The 24,778-nt window shown below is 40.0% G+C and overlaps 1 protein-coding gene across 1 annotated transcript; it reads right to left on the bottom strand.

The window, feature by feature from the left end:
- Positions 1-468: 468 nt before the first annotated feature.
- LOC146547848 (protein-tyrosine kinase 2-beta-like) lies at positions 469-22,324 on the bottom strand. The gene is made up of 30 exons (XM_085265156.1): positions 21,813-22,324; positions 21,385-21,716; positions 20,803-20,981; positions 20,159-20,246; positions 20,007-20,086; positions 19,856-19,918; positions 19,394-19,448; positions 19,159-19,299; positions 18,864-18,935; positions 18,599-18,700; positions 18,149-18,263; positions 17,542-17,581; positions 17,246-17,277; positions 17,098-17,145; positions 14,687-14,781; positions 14,453-14,534; positions 12,903-13,003; positions 12,699-12,814; positions 12,359-12,459; positions 12,150-12,239; positions 7,801-8,005; positions 7,595-7,700; positions 7,134-7,181; positions 6,571-6,690; positions 6,372-6,404; positions 5,517-5,541; positions 5,236-5,270; positions 4,985-5,119; positions 1,265-1,345; positions 469-968 (listed from the first exon to the last, which is right to left on the bottom strand). Exons 2-30 carry the CDS (start codon positions 21,586-21,588, stop codon positions 720-722), a joined length of 2,841 nt encoding a protein of 946 aa, XP_085121282.1. The 5' UTR covers positions 21,589-21,716; positions 21,813-22,324; the 3' UTR covers positions 469-719.
- Between the last annotated feature and the right edge of the window lie 2,454 nt (positions 22,325-24,778).

Genomic DNA, 24,778 nt, shown 5'->3' with positions numbered 1-24,778 from the left:
GGTTGTCATTGCACAATAACAGCTATGCAAATTACCTGCTAGAGAGTTTACCCCACAGCCATTTAACAGGACTGATGTTAAAAGTACAATATTCAAGGGTGTGCTGATGGCTTGCTGCGGTAACCACATGAGCACATGAACAAACTTTAGTACATCATTTCAGTGTAGTTTTTTACCTTTCAGATGTATTGTTGTCAAACTGCTGGGCGGGTAGCCAGCGTGGACAAGCAAGTTTGTGACTGGGATAACTCCAGAACGAGGCGATGTAGGTTTTTCAAATTGATACCAAAATTTAAATAAAATAAAATTTTTTGAATGACTTCAAACTGAAGTGATCTGGACCTAAAGATCAAGGTCACAGGTGTGAATGCAATAACTTGAGAACAAAGCAACATAGAATTTTTACATTAATACCACAGGTGTATCATGTATCATTAATTTATATCATAAAATGACCACTGCAACACAGAAAGGTCATAATTTTTAATAGTAAAAATATAGAATAAACACTACAAATATTATTAATACATTCAGCGTTTCAGTTCAGTTGTTTAAGCGCATATACAAATACAGTATGACATCTTTCATTAGCTGATACACCCCTGTCCCCTCGGGACAGAGCTGCACCATAAGGACATAGCCTCCACATGTCCTCAAGAAAAGAACTGATCCTTTCATAACTAAAGCCAAATTTCAAGTTCGTTTGATCAGCAGGGAACCTATGTGTCTTCCCCAGAATCTTCTTCATCTTCTGAGTCATGTTTAGGCTTGGCAAGGTTGGCCCTGACTCGAGCCTGGTCCACAGCATCCAGGAGGTTTTTGGAGTCAAGAGCAAGAGTGTGAGCAGCAGCTAACATCTGCTTCTGGCACTCCTCCTTTAGTGATGTTATGGAGTTCTGCTGGGCCAGTCGCATCTTATTGATCAGCTCTGCCAAATCCTTGTTCAGCAGTTTCTTCGTGCCCTCAATCTAGGATGGACCAGAAGGAAGATCAGATCATACAGACAACAGGAGGTAAAAAAAAGTATAAAGACTGAAAAGATGATCTAGTATGCTTATATATGGCATAAAGTGTCAAATGGTAATAATCTCTATATTGACACACATAGAAGCCAAAAAGCCTTTTTGCACTGAGTATTTAACGTTGTTTCACAACATAACTTCTGTTTATGTGAATCTTCAAAGAAAATCCCTCTGCATCTGGTCTGCTGGCTGATATGCATACACTGTCACAAAACATAAGGCAGACAATATTTGAAACCTACCTCTGAGGTGACAGAGGAGTGCAGAGAGGGCAGGATCTCATCAACACTTTGAATCAGGGTCCGGAGAGAGATACCCACTGCCTGCAGGTGGATGATGGAGAAAAGCGAAGATGAATGGAGTGAGAGATGTGGAAGTAAGGACGAGGAAGGATAAAATGATCAATTACTCAAATACAAACAGTCTTCCTTGTTTTAAAAGCTGGAACTCATGTTTAGTTGTGTAAACTCTCCATTACGTGATAGTGAGCTTTATGTGTGCATGAGCTAAAACAACAGCGCCCTCTACTGTCAGTGGCTCAAACTATTCCTGAAAAAAGGTCCGTGTATCGTACAGTTACAGCACTAATGATGGACATGATGAGTTTGGGAGTTGTCTCCAATGTTCCCTCTAATTTTTCACGTGTCTGAGCGAACACACAAACGCCCTGAGCGGTCCCTTGGACAGCAGCAGACGTTTGCACTGTGGTCACACCAGCATCGAATCCATCCAAGTTACATGGTTTATTAAAATAATCAAATTACAGCATTTACATTTATGTTAGACCACTTTAAATTAACTGCTTTAGCCCACTTACAATGAAAATTAAAAAGACTTAAAAATTAAAATAAGTTAAACTTTGTTTTTATTTTCTGTAAAGCTCTGACTTGTATTATGAGTCTGAGTCTGTGGTCTGGGAGAGAGTCCTGTAACTCTCTGTCTGCAAAATACAGTATATAATGACCAACGTTGGGCAATTAATTATATAGTTACTTCTTCAAAAAAGTTACTGGATTATGCAAAAAACTAAGTTTTTTGCAGCTGTTTACCTAAAAATGAAGCCAAGGTAGAGCTGGGCGATATATCGAGTTTTTAAAAAATATCGATATATTTTTATACGAGATATAAGATGTGACCATATCCTTTATATCGATATAGTCTATGTTACGTTATAATTATACTTGCGGAGCCGCAAGTTTGCCTTTCTTTCGTCCACTTTCGTCTTTACGCAACGTTACTCGGCCTCGCCTCTCCTTCACTGAACACAACTCCCCCTCCTCCCCCATCGCTTCACCTGCAGGAAGCGACAAGATGGACACGGCAAATCTCCGTTAACGAGTTACTGCGCATCGCCCCGTGCGTGGGGCTGGACGGCGTCAACGTGTTAGCTAGCTAACCACGCTAACGAGCTAACCACGCTAACGCCATGCAGCCCAGAGGTGCTGCACAGCCTAAAATCCTTTCATTTTCTCAAAAGTTGACAGCGCGCCTTATGTATGAATTCTGGTTGTGCTTGATGGCCGCGAACCGATTTTATGTGGAACACGGCGCTCAGCAATCTGTCAAAAAATGTTTTAGTACGACTTTGGTAAGCTACGGAGCTGCACCGCTTGATGGATTGTCGGAGCATTACGGCTGAGCCTCGCGGAGTGATACGTACTGTGCTTCAACGTAATATTACCTTACTGTGTATAAGGACCATAAATGGCACCTGTTAAGAGACGTGGTTGCGAAGCGGATTACAAACTCCAGGCTGTCAGTCACGCAGTACAAGTTGGGAACAGAGCAGCTGTGAAATCTGTCTTTGTTATAGTGCTCGTCTTTTACTTTACATTTTGACTGCACATTTGTGAGCTTTTTGTTATGCACAAAAACAACATTGTTTTCTTTTATTTATGGAGCATTATTATTTAATAAATGCTCATAATTTATTTTTGAGTAAATTTTATGTACATCTGCTCTATGTTAATAAAAGTGCCTGTGTGACATCTGGGACACAGCTTTGACTAAGAACTCTCTTTTTGTTCTTACTTTATGGCTTTAAAAAAAGATATATCGAGATATATATCTTATATCGCCATCCAGCTAAAAAATATCGAGATATGAATTTTGGGTCATATCGCCCAGCCCTAAGCCAAGGTGTTTTTTTTAAATATACATTTCAAACTATTTACAGAACAATCAGCTGTTCTGCATCAAATCTGATGTCACAAAAATTATTTGTGCCACTCCAAAAAATAATTTCTGTCCACTATGAGATAAAGGAGAACAACAGCCTGATACCTGCAGGCCTGACAGCAGGAGATGTATCACTCCTGTAACACCTGTAATATTCAGCAGTCGCCTCATTGTTCTGACACACACAACAAAACTACTCACTACACTACACACTAACTACACAAGATTTGCGCTAAATGTCGCAAATCTCTCACATCTCAAAACACCGCCGTCACTCCTAAAACTTCCCCGTTCCTAAACATCTGTTACCATATATAGTTTTTTGATTGGTCGACATGGTACATTTTTCCACCAATAGGAAGGGGGGGGGGGGGGGGGGGTTGGTGTTGTTTTTGCTGATAGGCGGAGAGTGACGCACTCTCGCAGTTTTTACTGTTTCTTCCCGCTAGTGATGGGATTTCCGGCTCTTTTTAGAGAACCGGCTCTTTCGGCTCCGAACAGGCTCTTCAGGTTGTTTTGTTGCTTTAATTAATTTATTATTAACAATAATATAAAATTATGCACAAAAGGAATTTATTTATATATGTATATATATAAATATATGCGGTGGCCCCTAGAGACAAAGCACGTACAAACTCCAAAACACACTAGCATTAACTGAACTTCCAAAACAGAGCTACTTAGATCACTTAAATTACACAATTGAAAGCATATGTGTATTGTTTGTGTATTTATACACAAGCACTCATATATATTTAAATAATTTTAAAAAATGTTCATTTACCTGTTACTACCACACACCAAATCTGGTCTTTGGTACTTGCTGGCTTGTGTAGCCTCTAGGTAACAAAAGTTCAACACTGCCCCTAGCATCCTGGAGCACTTCTGTTGTATTTTGTACGTGTTTTGAGTTTTTACGTGTTTTGCAGTTTTTATGCGAGAGAGAGGGTGAGAGAAAGAAAAAAAACCCCACGGCTCGCGTCGTTCACATCAAAGATCCGGCTCTAAGAGCCGACCGACACATCACTACTTCCCGCAGTAAATATAAACAACGACAGTATTCAGGAAGAAAACCAAACATTGCATATATTTTTATCATAACTCTGGTTTTACGTGGCCGATCAACACAATTTAAAAACTGGTATAAAGTCCACACTTTTTCCGTCAATTGTTCCGTCTGTCCTGCTCACATCTCCAATGGTTGTACACGTTGTCATTAACGTGGCTTCACTCCACATCAGCCCGCTTTGCTAGCTAAAACACCGGTGTCGGCGCATAAGGACACTGTCATAGCCTGTCAACGACGTTGATTTACTGCGTGTATACGAATGTGAATCGCATCATTGGCTGGACTATGGGATAAGGTGGCATCGTTCTATTCCCATACGGGAGCAGCCAGTCACTTACTGACTAACACTGAAAAACAGGAATGTTAAAGTTTTAGTTTTAATTTCAATTCAGGTTAGATTTTTTTGTGCGCAACACAGATTTTCTGTGCGCAGAGACCATGCCAGCAGTGCGCAATTGCGCACGCGCGCAGCTTAGAGGGAACATTGGTTGTCTCATTGTTGCCCCTCTAGTGCACCTGTTGTTAATTTTAATAACACTACAAATGTCCCATGTTTTAAATGCTGGAACTTATGTTTAGTTGTATAAACTCTCCTACACCTGATAGAAAGCTTTATGTCTGCTTGAGCTAAACCAATGGCGCCCTCTGCTGTCAGTACTGTGTGCTCTGAAAAAAGGTGATCCTCAGTGTATCATAGATACTAACATAGACCTACCTTGACAGCATTGGGATACTCAGAAGCCGGCAGTGTGTTGACATCATTCTTCAGCTGGACCACCTGTTTCACCATCGCCATGACGCTGGTGTAAACCTGATCACCTGATCGGTCCAGCTCAGCTGTGGGACGAGGCTGCAGCAGTACAAGAAAGCTCTTACTGACACGTAGCTTCATTTAAGCTTTAAAATGTCCACATTTTCAACCCTTTCTTAACTATTTTCGATGAAAACTTTATTGTGCACTTTTACCTGTGCAGCTGGCATTGGAGGTTTCTGTGGAGGACCTGAAACACAGAAGAGAATCTAATAAATCAAAGCCATGTATCAGACTAGTAATGCCAACAGCACAGGATTTTGCACACTCCATGAACAGCTGATGCTTAACAGTTTAAAAAAAAAAGGATTATAAATGTTGGAGTAAATTTGAAAGGTACTAATTAGTTAATTAATTAATTAATTTTGTACGTTACACTGCAGTTAAGAAAAGTGTATGTACGCTGAAGACACCTAAAAATTTAAAGTGGACTCACCGTTTTTTGAGCTGTTGTGAGGAAGCTGCAAATAACAGAGAAACAGTGACACAGATACTCTTTATCAACTTAACAGAGTACGGTTAGCCAGCAGCATTTAAATAATCTTTGGAAACTAATATGTTTAAACCAATCACCCTCCCAACCCCCACACCATTACCACATTTTTGAGTAAATCAACTTCCTCATTAAGCTAACCACATGAGTTATTTAAGGGACAACAAGGTTTGTGTCTTAAAAGTTTAAACTCTGTTGATGAAAACAAGTCACCACTGAATTTTTGTCAGCTCGAACTGTAGATGGAAGATCAATTTAACATTTATAGTTTTACACTATATGGACAAAAGACCAACGTGTTTCGACTTGTGACCACGATGAAAGCCATAAGCTGAAACACGCTGGTCAACCAATAAAGTTGTTCCTTAATGCTTCATGTGTTGCTGAAGCATTAAGGAAGATCTGTCACCAGATCTCTGTCCTTCTCCTCGCACCTTGGAAGTAAGTTCATGAAATTTCTTCCCACCTAGATATTTCACGATCAAATGTTGGCAGTATTCCAGAAAATCTGAAGCATTTAGGAATCATGGTAACTCCGCCAGGAAGTGGGAAATCACTTAAAGTTGCACAGTGGGTTTACTCACTGCTGAGGTGGTTGCATAGCTATAGCTAGTACTGTAATGACTCAAACACTGCAGAGCTCCAAATCTCCTCTGGTATTAACATCAGCACAAAAACTGTGCATCAGGAGCTTCACGGCATGGGTTTGCATGGCCGAGCAGCTGTATTTTCAACTGGGTTTCTGCCTCGCGCTGATCAAAGCATGATTTGCACAAGAGGAAAAGAAGAAGAAAGTACCTCGATCTGTGTATCTCGTCCCACAACAGGACCCTACAGGAAAACACATTTAAAAAGAAGCTTTATTGCTTTATGTGTAATCAATTATAGTCCCATGAAATAATATCAGACATGTATCACTTCATTTTGTTACACTGCTAAACTCCTGTGGTTCAAACCTGGCTGCATTATGTGTGTGTTTGTGTGTGTGATCTCTCACCAGATGTTTCTCTTCCTGCTCCAGCCACTTTTTGTCCATCATCATTTCTCTTCTTTGTCTTTCCAAAGTTTCTTCCACTCTCTCTTTCTCCCATGCTGGGATGCTATCCTTTGGAGGTACCTACACATGCACAAACACACACACAGACACACACACGTCCTTGACATGTTACTAATTTTATTATACAGCGCAGATAGCTATTTAAAACCTCATGTGTTTTTTGTAACTTTTTCTCAGTTGCTTATGTAAAACAGTTTTTCCCCTTCAATGATTTTGTCACGTGTTCTGTTTCCTCCACTATATCCTCCAGTCATCCAATTTTAACCCCTTTAGCAGAAGCGCTTCCACCGACGAACGTGACTCTAAGCAATATGAAAAGATCAATAATGCAATTGCTGATAAGAAGCGGTTTTGTGAAGGTAAAATTTCAAAACTGTATTAACATTCACTGAATATGTGTTTCCTGGGTAAGGGGACGCGCGCAACTGAATCTGAATTTAGACACTAATATACATGTATGTGTACACTATTGTATATCTGTGTGTGTAAGTGTGTTTAGATACCTGTATGTGTGAGCCTTGGGGAAGGGTGCTGCCTGCTGATCTGGAAGGCTAAGAGAAAGAAAGAGGACAATATGTAGGTTAAAACATTTACATAATTCATTCTGCACATAACTTTAAACTGCATACACATGAAAAAAGACATTTTAAAAATCACAATAAGCGTATAGAAAAGATAAATGGTTGAAAATTGCTTGTGAAAAAGAAAGTGATCTGTGTGAGTTAATGAAAGACTGGATTTTCCCCATTTACTTCCACACTATCTCCAGCTTTCTAGGAACCTGAATATGAAGGAACTAGCATGTAGCATCTGCAGATGCAGCTTCATTTATGAGACCAAAGTGAAAAGTTTGACACATTTAATAAGCAGAAATTCTGGTGTATTTCACTTTCAAGATGCGTTGTAACGCAACAAAAATATATGTGTGTGCAGTGCTGTGCAAGTCTTGAGCCACCTTTGGTACCTTTGGTGGAGGCTCCGTGTGGTTGGGATCAAATGCTATCGAGTTGGACCGTGGTTTGTTTCGCCTCTCATCTTTCTCCAGCTCCACCTCCATTCTGTGGACGTCACTATTAAACACAGGCATCATCAGTTTATATAACTTTGAATAGTGGGATCAGTTCTTCTGCATGTACTGGGGGTCATGTGTTCAGTTAGGTGAGTGTGCACCTGAGGGAGCAGGCAAGCTGGCCAAAGCTGGGACGGCCACTGGGCTCATAGGCCCAGCAGCGGGTAAGCAGCGAGTAGATGATGGGCGGGCAGAGCTGCGGTTTGTGGAGTCGAACGCCCGCTTCCAGCTGGGTGATCACCTGCCCGTTCTCCAACCAGAAGAACGGCTGCTGGGCCATTGAGAAGATCTCCCACACACAAACAGCTGGTTGAACACACACACACACACACACACACACACACACACACACACACACACGATTAGCTATATTAAAAATAATCTATGTTTATCTATTCACACTGAGACTGGCACTTACACTTTCATCACGCAAATGCGGTTTATAAATACATCAGCAGATTTGTCTCTAAGATGATTCCCAACTAAACTATTATTTCAGACATGAAACTTGATTTAAGCTTGAACATCAGATTTTAGAGAGACACACTCATGATGTTTAGACACTTTTAATTTTGTTTCAAATCAAACAAGGTGATTTGAAACAAAATTAATAATTTTGTATCATGCTTTTTCCTGTGACCTGACTGTAAAAAATGGGAAAAACAATTTAATTTCTATAGTAGATATTTTAAAAACAGGAGCGTTATTGTCATCATTTATCTGCTACTTAATTACTTTGGTGCAGTATAAATTTCAGTGGCAGGGAGGGGTCTTTATTAATCAGAAAAGCTGTAAAATTTATGAAAATGCATGTGAAAATTTATGCATTCTGTCACATTTTTCAAGCTGTCCATTGGCCCAGATTGGAGTCTTTGCCCAACCAAATCTGGTGCCCGCGTATGTTTGACATCTCTGCATCACATGAACAAAAGTACTGAGCATGTCTTCAGTCCCATAGGTGTGGGGCTGCAATTATTCACTGAGAGACTTGATTACTAAAAAAATCCCTACTTACTGTGATGCTTTGTTAAACCACGACTATGCAGCACTCAGCTGCCACTGACCACTGCACAGTTGTGAGCCTTTCACCTAAATTTGTGACTAAAACCAGTACAAATGTATTTAGGAGCACGCGTGTGAATAAAATGTCTTACACCATTAAGCTCAAGCAGCCCCTACTTATCTCAACAAAAAGACTCATGAGAAACAACAGCAGCAGTGAAGATGACGCTGTAATAGAATAAAGAGGAGTCTGTCTACGCACACTGTTACCGGAGCTGTAGCTGTTACTGGCAAGCTCAGGAAATGTCCAAAACTGCAGCGCTTGTTACTAGTAACATGCTATGGGGCGCCGTTTGTAAAGTGAAACATGCTGAAATTAACGGCAACATTTTTCCACATTTAGCTCAAAACGAGTCCTTTTTTACAACATTTAGTAAAATATTTGTAACTTTTCATAGTTAAAACACAATTTTAAATGTTAAATCTAAATGTTAAGTCGAAATATTATATTTAAATCTAAATCTAAATGTTAATTCTAAATGTTAAATGCTAAATCTAAATGTTAAATGTTAAATCTAAATGTTTAGGCTAACATGCAAATTTAACATTTAGATTGAAATATAATATTTAAATTTAACATTTAACATTTAGATTTAACATTTAACATTTAGATTTAAATATAATATTTAGATTTAACATTTAACATTTAGATTTAACATTTAACATTTAGATTTAACATTTAACATTTAACATTTAGATTTAAATATAATATTTAGATTTAATATTTAACATTTGATGAAAAGTTACAAACATTTTACTAAATGTTGTAAAAAATTACTTGAAAAAACATGTTTTTGTAAGGTTTTGAGCTAAATGTGAAAAAATGTTGACGTTAATTTCAGCATGTTTCACTTTAAAAACGGCGCCCCATAATATGCAGCATGCATACTAAATTATATTCAATTCTAGGCTTTAGTAACATTAGTTTACAGCAAACATACGGTCCGGGGCCAGAATGTGGGACATTGGACAGCTTTGGAAAATGTGAAGAAGTGCATAGATTTTTACCTTTAAGTTTTACAGCTTTTCTTCTTACTGATTGATTTGTATTATTGTACGGTCTTTATGTCCCATATAAAGCACCTCAATCTACATCTATTTAATTAATTGGTAGATAAACGATGAAAAACACATTCCTATTTTGACACCATCTACTACAGGAATTACAGTTTTTTTTAACAAGGAGCATTTTCTTTTTTTGGTGATTTTACGATTCATAACGTAGTTTCAGTGGTCTGGTATGGCCCACTTATGGGCTTTTTGTAGCCCACAATGTAAAATGATGATGGCTGGTTCACTTGTTTCACTGATTTACAAATGATTAATATAAAACATTCTTCCCGTTAGCTCGAAGCTAACGGGAGGTCGAGATCTACTACAGCCGGGAGGAACACCGCTTTCCCGGCACATCGTGCCTCGACCTCCCGGTCAGCTTCGAGCCAGCGTCCGAAGAATGCGGCTAAAAGTTTTGCGAGATCTCGCAAAACTTTTGCGAGATCCCGAGATAGTTTTGCGAGATCTCGCAAAAGTCCGTCTTAATTTTTTTTCTCCCATGTCCCCTGCGGGGCTCCGTAGTATTGTATTGTATTGATAATATTTTAATATTTTAAAAAAATATTTTTCAAAAATGTGTACATGTTCCAGGAAAGTCTGAGCCTCTGACTTGGGTTTTTTAGGTGGGTCACTTAAATATTATTAACAATAATTACTGACAGCTGCAAACACCAGCACGCCTGTTTTCGGCAGCAGGAAGCGTTGCATCAAAGTGCTCACTTCTGAGGAAGTTGATATGCTCACTTTTCTTCATTGTAGCTGCCACATGCTCTTTCAAAGGCTTACAGACAAACATACTCAATCACATTTTCACACTTGCTCATATGCACACACACGCACACAGACACACATACTTAAGCTGGGCATACACTGTGCGATTTTTTCAGTCGCGCGATTCCGCTCCTGCTCAAACTGGGTCTGCAGGGTCTCACACTATACCGCCCGATGCTCTGATGCGACCTGAGTGCTCACACTGTGCGTCCATAAAAATGAAGGTTATAACAGAAAATCTGTCGCTCACTCACCCTCTCTGTCTTTCACTCACACAGACACACACACACCACCATCAACTTTGCTAAATTGCTAACGAAAAACATTGATCAAGCAGCTGTGATTGAGCAGCAGTGTAAATCCAACTATTGTCACGGTTGTTGTGGTTGTGATGATTTTGTGAGGCCACATCGAAAAGGTTCGGATGAGCTTTCCAAAGTTCTACAAGTGCCTCCATCGCTTGTGTCCAGATCACATGCTGCACTGCCGTGCTCACCGACGTTTATGTGTTTGCGCGTGCGCAGTGTGAGCAGCTGCGGTGACACCCTCCTCCCGACCAAGCGATTGATGATTGGGAGCTGGTCGTGAGGTGTTAATCGCTTCTCGTTACCCCACGTATACTACATGATGCACGACGTACGATGAAGGCCAAAATCGGGCCGATCACCAAAACGGTCGCACGACTGGAAAATCGGCTCAAAATGGGCCAAAAATCGCACAGTGTAAGCCTAGCATAAGAAAGCCTTCTCAGAGGACTTAAACCCATTTAATTTATGACTTATTTTAGGTTGGAAACCTATGAGCTGTTTTTAAAGACCTGCCTCTTTCTCTTTTGAATACTTGGTTTTAGTAGTTAATAAGACATAAGTATTTGTTGGGTATTACTCGATTAATTAATGGAATAATCGGTAGAACACTTGATCACTAAAATCGATAGCTGTAGCCCAACATAGGTGTGTAAAATCAGGCACAGTCTGCTTTTACAGAAATCAATCTGCATCTTTATGAACTCAGTTCATGAAATTTCTTCCCCCCTCGATATTTCATGACCAGCTGTAAGAGGTATTACTGCAAAGAGAAAGCATTTGGGAACCACAGTAACTCAGGCATGAAGCGGCAGACCACATTATGTTGCACAGATGGGTCGCTGAGTGCTGAGGTGGGTTATCTTTAAAAACTCCCAACGTTTGGCTGACTCACTAGCTGCAGAGCCTCACATGCCTCAAGATGCCAAAACAACAGCTCCTGTGAAACGGCTGTTGTTGTGATTTGGCTCTAAATTAAAAAAAAAAATTGAAGTGGACTCCTCAAGCATTAACATCAGCCCAAAAACTGTGTGCTATGAGAGATGGAAGGACTAAATAACATGGTTCACATCAGTCTACAGCCTGAGGAATTACAAATCAACTGAGTGAAAACCTCAAGCTGTACCGCGGTGAAACTAACTTTAAGCACTACTTGTTTCTGTTCCTGGTTTAATAAAAGCCTGTATTGTGTTCAGACGGAGTAAAGACCTACATGTGTAACTGAGAGAATGAATTTTTTTGTTGTTGTTTTTTCTCACCGAACATCCAGACATCACTGGCTGTGGTGAAACGTCTAAAGTTGATGGATTCTGGCGCCATCCATTTGATTGGTAAACGACTCACTGAAGCTGCACACAGAGGAGAAATTGAGATTCAATAAGTTAATGGGTGCAGTTAAACGGGCAAAGCAAAAACATGACATTTATTTTGACTTCTACAAACATTCGAAACTTGTCGATGTGTGCACCTTTATAATACTCTTGGTCGTCTACGTAGCGAGAGAGGCCGAAGTCACCAAGTTTGACGCATTCTGGAGACGCCACCAAGATGTTTCTCACCGCTATGTCTCTATGGCCCGCAGACAGACAGACAGAGAAAATAGAAACCACAAGATGACGCGAAGAATAAAGAAACATCACACCAAAAGAAATCAGCATGCAAACCATTTTCACTTAATATCTGCACAACATGCAGAGAGGCTTTAAAGTTTCTGCAAAATAAAAATGTTTTTATTCAGTCCTGCTGAGCTTCTTTCTTAAAATACACTGCAGGTAATGAAAGCACACTACTTGTGGAAAATGTGCTACCTGTGCACCATGTTGAGACCTTCTAGGTAAGCCAAAGCTTTGCATATCTGTAGACAGTAGAGGACAAGCGTCGCTGTGCTCAGGCTGTACTGGTTCTCTATGAGGTAGTTCCCCAACTGTGAGCGAAACAAGGCACAGTTGCAAGTCACGGTTTAGGTTGTGATACTTTAGGTTTACCATTAGAATAAAAACACAAAAACATACCTCTCCGTGTTCATAGAGCTCCATGACAATCCAGACAGGATCGGCCTCAATGACTCCAATCAGACGCACGATGTGGGGGTGATCCAGATTTTTCATCAAGTCTTTAACAGAGAGAATTCAGACTTTATTAATGTAGAGACAGACAGAGATTACATGCAGCAATGGTTCTTGGTTATATTATGGCTTTTTGTTTATAGATAACAAAAACCATACTAGCCCCAAAGTCCTGCTTACATTTTTTTTAGCATTACTCCAGCCTAGGCAGACAGACAACTACACAGATTAACCTAAACCTACTGACTGCATGGCTTCAGAGAGAACACCGGAAGCATGCGATCTCCTCACAGAAAGGCCCCAGGCAGGTGGTGGATTCAAACCCAGGACCTCCCCACTATGAGGCAATGGTGCTAACCATCACACCACTGTGCCTAACCTAAGCTCTTTATCTAAAAATACATTTGACTTCTGCTTTTCGTGCAAGTCTTGTTCATACTTTATGAGGAAGATTATAATTATTTTCTTCAGAAGCAAAATCGATAGTTCTCCCCTCTCTTTTCTAAGCCCCTCCTATCAGATGAGCACGGGCAATTGCTCATGTTTGATAGGCTTAAAAATAAAACATGTTCAACTTTACTTTACAGAGGAGAGCCATCATGTGGCATCCCCTAAAAGACCCCACAGCTCTTTAATTGAATGTTATTATATATTTTACTGTCATACAGTTTTCACCCAAAAGTGCATGTTTGATTAACTCTAAAAACCTGATTCCAGAGGAGTTTCTGTTGCTCATTTTGTTTTAACACCCACTGCATGCCCAGCAAAGAAACGTGCGGCTAGCTGGTGAATTTGCAGCTAGTGAAGCGTGATGAGTGCAACAGGACAAGGTTGAGACCAAAACGAGTGCTACATAGAAATGCAAATGTGAATGCTGGATTAAACAAAGAAAATAAGAAGAGTGTTGCTGATGATCATGGAAGAAGAAGCAGGGCATTTCTGGGGGAAAAGCGTAACAAAAATGTCGGCTATTTCGTCCTGTGACCATGAAATTTCAAAATGTAACGCTTGATTTAAACAGTTTAACCATCAGCAAAGGTCCGGACCTCAGGAATGTTTTGTCTATCTCAGAACAGAAAACATCAAAGTTTGTTACGTCTCAAGCTTTAATGTTTTTGCAATGGATGATAAAACCTGCGGCTTCCAGACTCCCACATTTAGCCGTCGGAGTTATTACATGAAACCACAAGCAGACAACAGGAAGTTCACTACATCAGCCTCGTTACTGGTGCAAAAACCTTCAAATGATCTAAACTAGCACATTTCACTCTTGGCTTGTCACACTTTACTCATTACTTCTTTAAGCAAAAATTAGCCAACACTTTCATTTTCAAGTGTATAAGAACCCACCCATATAAGACCCAACTTGGCCCTAAAGTGCTTTTTTTGTATAAATTCCTACGTGCTGCAGTTGCGTCACAAACCCCTGCACATGCTGGCTGACATGTGTAGTGCAAAAGAAAAGGAAACAATCACTGCAGCTGCAATGCACTCACCGGCTTCACTGAGAAACTTTTCCTTTACATCAGCCGAACAGTCCTTACATGTTTTGATGGCCACTCGGATCCTCTCCCCTGTCTGCAGACAAACACACACGCACAGTGGTTTACATTTGCAAACCTTTTTCATATTTTCAGCTTTGGGTTTGATGGATATTTGTGGGATGTTCTTATCAAGCATGTCTGAGCCTTAGCATGAGGCTAGTTAGTCAACACAACAGATGGACTCACTGGGCTTTTATAAACTCCATCGTGAACCTCTCCAAAGAATCCCTCGCCCAGGATCCGTCCCACAACGAAATCCTCCTTGGAGATCTTGTGCCTTTCTGCACACAGAAACAAAGGCACAGGTTGAGAAAACTCCACGTTTCCCTCTTTTAAAAGGTAGGTGATATGCTGTAAATGTAAAGCTGTTCAAACAAGACAAGACAACAAAACAAAAAAACAAAAAGAAAAGCCTACACACAACAGGATGTGTGGTTTGCCACTATTTGTACTTCCTTCCTTTACATGTTACTGGGACACGTTTACATCCTCTGTGTCACACTTTGCAGCAGTATGTTCATTTTCTGAGTCATATAAAGTGAAACTACAATGTGAGCTGTGATAACAGCTAATGCATATAATTTGATGTAAATATTAATAATAATAACCTTAATTTAATTGCAAAATTTTCTCCAACCCAGGCACTTTTTGTTACTTACCCACATCTCCTGGATATTTAAAGGAACATAGCAAGCAAGTATAAAAGAAAAAAAAAGGAAAAGCTACCTTTGTTTTTAGTAGTGCACCAAGAAAACAAGTAAATAAGATCTAAATGCCCTAAATTATTTATCAGTCAATGTACTTCTATAAATATATAAAGCCCTGATATCTGTGTTTAATAGTGACATCCAAAGTATGGAGGTGGAACTGGACATGGATAAGAGGTGAAACAGACCATGTTACAACTCGAAAGTATTTGACACCAGCCACAGAGAGCCTGCACCAAAGGTACCGCATACACACCACTACAAGTACCCAGAAGGTGTAAACTCCTCACTGCAGCTGTCATCTAATAAACTCCCTGCGTAGGTGTAAACCAAAATAAATATACAGTACTATGTAAAAGTCTTGCCAAAAATATACCACCAGGAAAATAGGTGCAGCTATTTATTGAAACATCTGCGCACCTATATAAAAATACTGTAAGTCAAAAACAGAGTTTGTACAATTCCAATTCAATATTTGGTATGACCACCTTTATTCTTCATCATAGTCTAAAGGCAGCTTTACAATTGGCAGTGTGTTTGAGATCACTGACATGCTGAAAAATGAAGCAGTTGTCGACCAGTTGCTTTTCAGATAGTATTTCATAGTGGATCAAAATTTGATGGTACTTGTTGACACCAGCTGGCCATTGAACCAAGACCATTTCTGATGAGGCTCCAGCGAACACATCGATCAACCCATCAATAGCCAGATGCATCTCCCACACCTGCCATTTATTCTTTTTATCCTCCATTTGTCCAGTTTCTTCAGATTTTTTAAGGACATGCTGCACACAATGTTGAGAAATCCCAAACTTTCATCTTACAGCTCTTTGGGGATCACCTCACTGGTTCATAAATATTATTTGTATGTCTGCCATCCATCCATCCATCCATCCATCCATCCATCCATCCATCCATCCATCTATCCATCTTCATCCGCTTTATCCGAGGCCGGGTCGCGGGGGCAGCAGCCTAAGCAAAGAGGCCCAGACCTCCCTCTCCCCAGCCACCTCCTCCAGCTTATCCGGGGGAATACCAAGGCGTTCCCAGGCCAGCCGAGAGATATCATCTCTCCAGCGTGTCCTGGGTCTGCCCCGGGGCCTCCTCCCGGTGGGACATACCTGGAACACCTCACCCAGGAGGCGCCCAGGGGGCATCCTTGCCAGATGCCCGAACCACCTCAGCTGGCTCCTTTCGATGTGGAGCAGCAGCTGCTCTACTCTGAGCCCCTCCCGGTGCCTGTCTGCCAAACTGTGTTATCTAAATAATTTTTAATAGATTCAACTAAAGAAATTGGTTCTTTGCCAAGTTATTATGTGAAAACAGAACACTGGCTCATCCCTTGAGTTAGGTGCCTTTTTATGTTTGAATGATTCATAAGTTTGAAGTACCTTAACAACAAAGAAGCAAACAAAAACCCCAAACCAAGTTATAGAACTGGTATAGAGCAGTCAATGTCCAAGGAAAAACATTAAAAGACTTTCAGGAAGCTCAAGGTTACGTTAAAAAAGCCTTAAAAAAAAACAAAACTAGATTCAGTCTTTTTGGAAGGGAAATATACAGAAATGAGGGCGGCTCAAGACTTTTGCACAGTACTGTATAATTTTGGTTAAACCCGGGGAAGTTTTTACATGTACATTTTTAACTTTCCACTTACTCACTTTGAATACTCCAGCTTTTCTTAGTTTGCTGTTTTGCAACAGTGTTTTAACATTTTCATTCTTTCTCAATAAGGAAGAGAGCAGCAGGGGATTATATAACAAAATCCCCACAACTGGCCATCGCAATAACACAAACACCTTAACTGACAGATGGTTTTGGCTCATTGGTAGCGATACAATCTGCGTGAGCTTCAGGATAAATTTTGATTTAAAGTAAAATGCTACTCACCACTAATGTCAGCTCCGTCTTCAGGGATTTCAGCATAAATATCAGAATCTAAAGTTAAACGAATAAAAGAAAAACACATTATTAGTATACATACATACATTGCTTTTAAAGTTAAAAGTAAAATTCTAGAGGCTGGATTAGTACTTACTGAAACCTTTACTGTGAGCACTGGAACCAGCACTGGAAGAAGAAGAGAGAAAAATGTTTCTTTCTTTCTGTAACATTTTGTATACAAGCAAACGTTTCAGCAAACATCTGTGACATATCAGCTGTGAGCGGTAGACATATGAAAAAATGAACAAAGAGGAGGAAGATCTTAAAATAAACTACACCCACATACGTTATGCTTCTACTAAATTATCCCCACCGAGGGAAAACAATGTGTCACCTTTAATAACATTTAAAAAAAACCCACAACTTTCCAAATTGACTCATCACGCTCACCATTTTGGGATGTCAGGAAGTTTCATTCGCGTATCTCTCCCTGTAAGAGTCAGATATCTGGTTAAGGCATAGGTGGCAGGAATAGGCAATTAAAGGTTCTTTCCACAGTCTCATGCTCTGTTATACTAAACCTTACTGCAATAAGTGGGAAAAACATGGCTTAATTTTATTTTTTAATGTCAAATATAATATCAAATTCATGGAAAGTGAGAGCCAAGAGGCCAAAAGTAAGTGCCAGGATTAAGCAGGATGAGTGGGTTACATGGAAATGTCACATGTTATCATGTAAAAAAAAAAGAAAAAAAGAGTGCAATAGACTGGCACTCTGTCCAAACTATACCCGACCTGTCAATCTATGATAGCTTGGACGTACTTGAGCCCTCCCACAACTCTTAGCTAGATAAGTGGTTAAGAAGATGGGTGGAAAGGCATTCCTTCCCCCTGGAATGAGCTGCAGAATGAATATCTCGTAAAGTCTCCAGTATGCATGTGATACCAGCTTATGCAACTCCATTATACAGCTGTTTTTCTGGCCAGGGCACGCTTGTAAAAGACATTTTTTAATCTCAAGACCCTTACTTTTTGCATGGATGGACATTACTTTTACCTTTGTTGGGGCTGACAATAAGTGAACGTTCAGCGCCTTCCAGTCGGCAGTAGCCATCAATCAGGTCAGCCAGGTTTTCTGCTACTGCCAGGGAGGAGGTGTTCACTGACAGCGGCTGGAGGGTGGAAGATACATGATATTTAATCTGCACTAAGAACTAAAAAACACTGGGTGCATTAAGATATAGTTAATGCGACTTCTACAACACAACTACTGCTTGTAAAAGCAGTGTGATTTAAAAAAAAAAAAAATCCAGATCATAAACCCTATCACTCTCCCCCGGTGATGGGGACAATGATACCGATACCTACTGTACTTCAAAATTTCATCAGTTCTTTTTCATTACTTCCCTGGAAGTCTTTGACGATTTGACGCCTCCAGGGAAGTGATGAAAAAGGTAGAAATGAAACAAAACACAGCAGTTAAACAAATCAGGAAGTTCAGTGCTACCTGTTTGGCTCCCTCAATGTGCGCTTTGAGCAGAGCTCGCCCATCACTCTCTGCAGTACAGGAGATGCTGCGGACCTGAGAGAACTTGGCCAAACAGATGGGCTGAAAAGATTTAAAAGATTTAGACAATATATTTATATATAAATAGACACACACACACACACACACACACACACACACACACACACACACACACACACCATGACAGATTTGTTTTAAGAGATCAAACAAAAATTAATAGAAGTAAGAGAAAGTTCAAACTCACCGTTGAGTTCTCAGTGTGCTGACTAATCCCATCAGGGTCAATAACTAAGTCTATTGTTAAGCTCCAGCCTTGCTACAGAGACACAAAGCACACACATTAATAATTTTGAAACCTCTCTGAGAAGAGAAGAGATCCCATTTTTGTGAACACAAAGAAATGAAAAACATAAATATATAAAGCACTGCACTGCGTTTTATCTTCAAACAAAACAAGTTTTTACTGTTAGAATTCAGTCACCACTTGTTTTATTCAGTGCCAGTATACGTGACAACCAGTGCACACATCAAATACACACCACTAGTTGGCAGGCGAAGCTTTCCTGTGTGAAGCACCAGCACTGAGACAGAGTGGTGAAGAACTTCGCCATGCACTGGTCCTGATTCAGAGCCGAGTAGCCCTGAAATGTCTGCTGGATCATGCGACGCAGCTGCTTGGGCTGATACACAGATGCAGATGGAGACAATCAGGCACATTTTATTTCATCCTGTAACTTTAGGCAGAAATTGTATCGAAATGTTCTGGCTCCATACCTTCATGCTGTCAATGAGCTCTTTGGGGAAGAAGAGGTCGAGTCCTATCTCCTTCCTAATGGAGGAATAAAGGGAAGTCAGACAGCTATAATGAAACAAAAACTTGATGCAACCCCGCATCTCTCTAGTTTAGAACAATATGTAATGTGAAACTTTCACTTTTAGAAATATGCACTTTATGTAGCTTTTTGTGTTAACCGGAGACTGCATCTGGTCATTTTTACTCTTCCTTTTCATCCACCTTTCACCACATATCCACATATCATTTCTCAGAAATAGAAAGCCCTTCTATTTCTGAGAAATGCTGATTAAATAGGTGGCGCAGGCCTATTTAAAAAAAAACAACTAACAAAAACAATAAAGTGGTACACACGCATGTACCACAAAGGCATGAAAGGCCTGAGGTAAAAGGTAAACAGGCAGTAGCATGAGAAGTAGGAAGGTTATGCATGCTAAACTTACTCCAGAAATTCAAAGTTTGACTTTTTCTCCAATCCGTTTGGATTCATGTCTTTGCAGAACCTCCTGTAAGTAGTAACAGTACCATTCATCAGTTTTCCATGAAAGTATGCACAATTATTGCCCAGTTTTTCTTTTGTCCATGAGATGTTACCTGATTTCCAGACAGCCAAGCTGTAGAGCCATTCCATCGCTTACTTTTGAGGCATACTGCTGCATATAATCACTTCGTACCTGAGGGTAAACGTGTAAACCTAAATTAAACCGCTAAGACGAAGGTGCAAAAACACTGACAATTTTACTGACCTGCTGGTAAAAGTAGAGCATGGTGGTTCTGTCATCTTGGAATTTTTTCATAAAGTCTGATGGGATGTATCTGATCCTCAAGTCATATCTGAATAAATAAAGATCACAGTTCACGGTCATAAACTTTATATTATTTTTGAGATATCACAAATAGCAATAATGTCAGCTGGTTATTTGTGAGAGATCAGATTCCTGGCTTAGTATCGATACTTTTGTTAGATTTAGATAGACAGAGTACACTTTATTTGAATATTTTCAGTGTGGGATGCTTAGCTCAGTGGGTGCACAGGCGACCAAATGCTGTATGGCTGGAGAGGCCTGCCTTCAAGTCTGACCTGTGGACTTTTGCCACTTGTCTTCCCCTCTCTCTCTCCCCACTTTCCTGTCTCTCTAAGCTGTCCCTATCCAAAAAAGGCTAAAAAAAAATATCTTTACTGTATTTTAAGATTGTACATACCAAGCACATTTCTTTAATGATTAATCATATGAATAAATAAAGTTTTGATTTTATACATTTCAGCTGCATTTTACTCAAAAATATCGCTTCATGTTTGCCGAAGAATCCTTTTTTTGTGTTTTTGAGTGTACCGCCCAGTCAAAACCAGTCAAAACAAAATATTCAGCGATGTGACAGGTTTACCAACCTCCACTCAGCTTCTAGGTGCTGTTGCTCGTAGCGGTGGGTGAGCTCAGCCACAGTGAGATCAGGGTGCAGCCAGTGTATCTCTGAGGATTTGAGGTGTTTGAGAAGGAGGCCGTAGCATTGGGTGTATTTTATCTCTGGACCAACGCAGCCGCTGGACAGCACCGTGCTGATCAGATTCTGGGATTGAAATAATTACAGAGAAGCATATTGAATTTTAGCTTTCCAGTATAAGCTTGATATCAACTTTACAACGCGTGCTGTGTCATGTGAATAAATTCCGTTCTGATGTAGGTTTAGAGAACTCAAGCGAAGGCTAAATGCCAGCGCAAGGCTTGTTTATCAGTGTGTGCATCCTGTTATCAGAAATCCAAAACAGACTTCCTTGTTGTCTTAGAAGAAGGTATGAAGAATACATCTGAGTGCAGTGATGCCAATAAAGTCAGGAAAACTTAGAGAAGAGTAGCTGAAAGCAGGGCGGCAGAACATTATTAAAGCATTTCAGTCTATCTGATAAGCACAGCAGAGTAAAGCTTTTATAGTTTTAGAGTAGAGTATGAAGTAAGAGTAAAAAAAGGTCTACCTTGACAGTCCATCCCTCCTCACAGCGGATGAGTTTGAAGTTCTTGCCCAGGTTGGGGCTGTTGCTGAGGAAACACACTTTGATGATCTTCACCTGGGAGAGGACATCCCTGTGGACACCCGCTGTTGGAGACAGGTCCGAGGAATCTGACTGGCTGGTCAGAGACATGCTCCTCCAGGAAAGGGTGCTGGTGTCTCCTGACATCACGCACTCACTCGACACACACACAGACACACAAACAGCTACTGCACTTAGACATCCATGACTGTCCAAGTTTTCAGTCTGCTGCTTCTTTCTCCCTCACACAGAAAACAGGTAGGGGCGCATTGAAGCTGGGGACATGTAAGAGATCACCGTGTTGTTAGACTTAAAGAGCTTTCATGTGTCAGTAAATGGCTTAAATTCTGCTGCGATGTCTCTGTACTCACCAGTCTTGCACAAGCTTCACGTACGGCTCAATGTTCATGCGGCCTTTGAAAAACGAAGACTATTCAAACCCAGCGACAGAGCGCACACCTATTACTTTGTAAAGCAAAGGTTTGTGTTGTTTGTGTTCTTCTGGAGATTAAAAGAGCAGACCTATAAGAAGTTGTCTGCTGAACAAGAATCATATCAGTTCGCGAAAGAGGAAACAGCACTGACGAGCCAATGAGGAAGTTGAAGTGCAGCTACAGAAAAACTGACAGGACTGATGAAACCGCGGTGTCACCCCCCATCTTACATGCAATGGCACAGTCCACAACCGCAAGTCACTGCTGTGCAAAAGTGGCATAGCCCACGGGACATTTGCTTCCTCTTCAAAAAGTCAGCAAAAGTACCTCGCAGGTGAAATTGGAAAGTGTGGCCTGATTACTAAACAGGCGATATGTAAAAGGAACAACTTGCATGAATTTTAAATCTAGACACATATGTAGATATGGCTACCAATTCTTTTTTCCTCCACTTGTTAAGCAAGCTAAAAATAGAAAAAGCATCTATCTCAAGGGATAAATCAGCAAAAGAACCATTTTCAATTGTTTTTTTAGGAACTTTTCTGGTGACAGCCTGTCACAAAAACACATAACTCCTTCCCATTTCTTTGGTTGAATATATGAAAAGATACAAAGATACAAAAAAGATGATCCCCACATATCTTAGCATGGTGTGCAGTGTATCCTTGAAAAATGTGAGGAAACTGGACAAGTGGAGGACAAAAGAAGAAATGGCAGGCTTAAATACTCTATTCAGCAGATCAACAGTATCTGAAAGTCGTGTCCTTAAGAAACGGGAAAAAGTCAGACAAAGACCTGACAAAGAAGCACATAGCAAAGCACAGAGTGGAACACTATCAGTCGCAGATTGGTCTCCCCAGAGTCTGTGACTCAACATTGAAGCAATGTGGGATTATCTTGATAGAGAACAGAAGATAAGCAGCCAACATCCAAAGAAGAGCTTGGGATGTCCTTCAAGAAGCCTGGATAACTATTCCTGAAGACTACTTAAAGCAATGTCAGATTAGACTATGCTGAAGAATAAAGGTGGTTGTACAAACAGTCTTTTTGCCTTATATATTGTACTTCCATATATGTTTTCACATATTTTAATAAATAGGGGCACCAACTTTTGATTTTTCTGCAAAATATAAAGAAATTAAATATAGCTCAAGACTTTTGCACAGCCCTGTATGTAGAAGTGCTCACAGCCCCAGCTGTATTTTGGGGCTACAAAAAGGGCCAGTGTAAGATAAATAAGGATTTTATTTTTTTTAACTATGAATCATTCAAAGCTACTGTAATAGAATCAGTGTTAGAATGAACAGAATACGTCCCTTTAAACTGCTTAAATCACCAGCTTGACTTTAGGGACAAAAAAACTTGGATAACCGTGATGGTGTCTTAATGTTTTATCTAGCACCATCAAAAGGTCATCATTTCTGTGAGCAGTAATTAAGCTTAAACTGCACTATGTTTAGTGTCAGCATATCTGAACCTGCTGTAAGTCACCATTTTAGCATAGGTTTTTATTGAACTTCTAACTTACTGTGGAGTACACTAAGAGCTGTCCACCTTAAAATGACCAAAAGTACATCTGACAGTTTTGTATATCTCATCCTGTTATAAGAGGTTCAGCTTATCTATGGAGTTCTCTTGTTTTACATAACAAAAATGTTTGTCCTAAATAGAGGATTTATTTAAAGATGCAACTGGACAGTTTGCAAATGTGTTTAGAGGCAAGGCGTACCCTGTGGTGGCCATGATGGAAAATTCTTTAGCCTCCTGGTTTCAGGTTCTACCTCAGTGGTTTTGCTTTACCTCTGTTGACTTTGAGAATGAATTAGGTGGTTCTCTAAATGAGTATATGGACGTGTGTGGGTTGGATCACATATGCATATGGAATATGTACATGCAAGTACGAGTGTAACCTTTTTGCATTTTCTAGCAGACGCCAACACAAAGTACACAAAGTACACAAGAAAATGTACATTTGTCTGACATTGTCTTATAATACTTCTTGAAAAGCTACATAAAGTGCATATTTCTGCCCGATGTTGACTGGTTGACATTAACTATTTGCCTATCTATTGGTATCTACATTTACAGCAGTTGAAAAAAGATAACGTGTTATGAGTGTTGACTTTGCATAGTTTATTCACCAACTTCTCTTTTGGCAGTGTTACAAAAACAACAAGCAGCTGCTTATCCAAGCAGAGTTGGACAGAGCGGATGAGGTAATAAATAATAAAGTGATAAGTTTGAGTGATACCTCGGGAACACTTAAGAAATTTGGCACGGTGAATTTACTATAACTCCAAGCAGTGTCTTAAGTAGGCCCAGGTCAGACTGCTGACATTTGTGTTTGCTCTTGATTCTAAGTGATATCTTAGATAGCGGATACACTCAATATGGTCATCTCAAGCACAGAAGCCCCGCCCACCTGCTGTTTAAGCCTTCTGTTTGCCAGAGACAGCCAATCAGCTTAAAGGCAGAGTAGGCGGTGCTAGTTCTACAGTTTTTTGATGTGAAATCATCTCCACAGTGAACTGCACAACAACCTGAAAATCACACCCAACCGATTGGAGAGATGGATCTGTGGATGTAGACAACATCTTCCAAAAGATATCAGTTGGCGTTTTGTTGGTGATGAAGCTCGCCATGTTGTACCAGGTTAACCTTTATCAGGTGATTTTTATGATATTCCAACTATTCAACTTGCATTTGTTTCCCTACTTGTTTGATTTTGATTTTCTTCTTTAGTCTGTTAATTACTTAATCAGTAGAAATGCCTTCTATCTGTACAGCAGCCAAGCCAAAGGAATATGCCAAGTGGAATTTGACTGTAGGCCAGCAGCTTTAAGAACATCATGCACTGAATAGTCTCACAATATGGAGTAATTTACATAATCTACATTTTTAAA

This window comes from Mchenga conophoros, linkage group LG23, assembly GCF_057382185.1.
Source record: "Mchenga conophoros isolate Kocher_MC1m ecotype Shallow Benthic linkage group LG23, M_conophoros_male_GT1.1, whole genome shotgun sequence".
Taxonomy (NCBI): domain Eukaryota; kingdom Metazoa; phylum Chordata; class Actinopteri; order Cichliformes; family Cichlidae; genus Mchenga; species Mchenga conophoros.
The sequence above is the reverse complement of the archived record's forward strand: the minus strand, read 5'-3'. Positions and strand labels throughout refer to the sequence as shown.

Bases quoted from the DNA above. Each gene is read 5' to 3' on its own strand.
- LOC146547848 (XM_085265156.1), bottom strand. From the start codon at position 21,588: ATGTCAGGAGACACCAGCACCCTTTCCTGGAGGAGCATGTCTCTGACC. The intron at 19,919-20,006 runs GTAACATCTCAT...TACTACTTACAG, and splicing joins CTTGGCTGTCTGGAAATCAG to GAGGTTCTGCAAAGACATGA. The intron at 13,004-14,452 runs GTGAGTGCATTG...TCTCTGTTAAAG, and splicing joins AAAGTTTCTCAGTGAAGCCG to ACTTGATGAAAAATCTGGAT.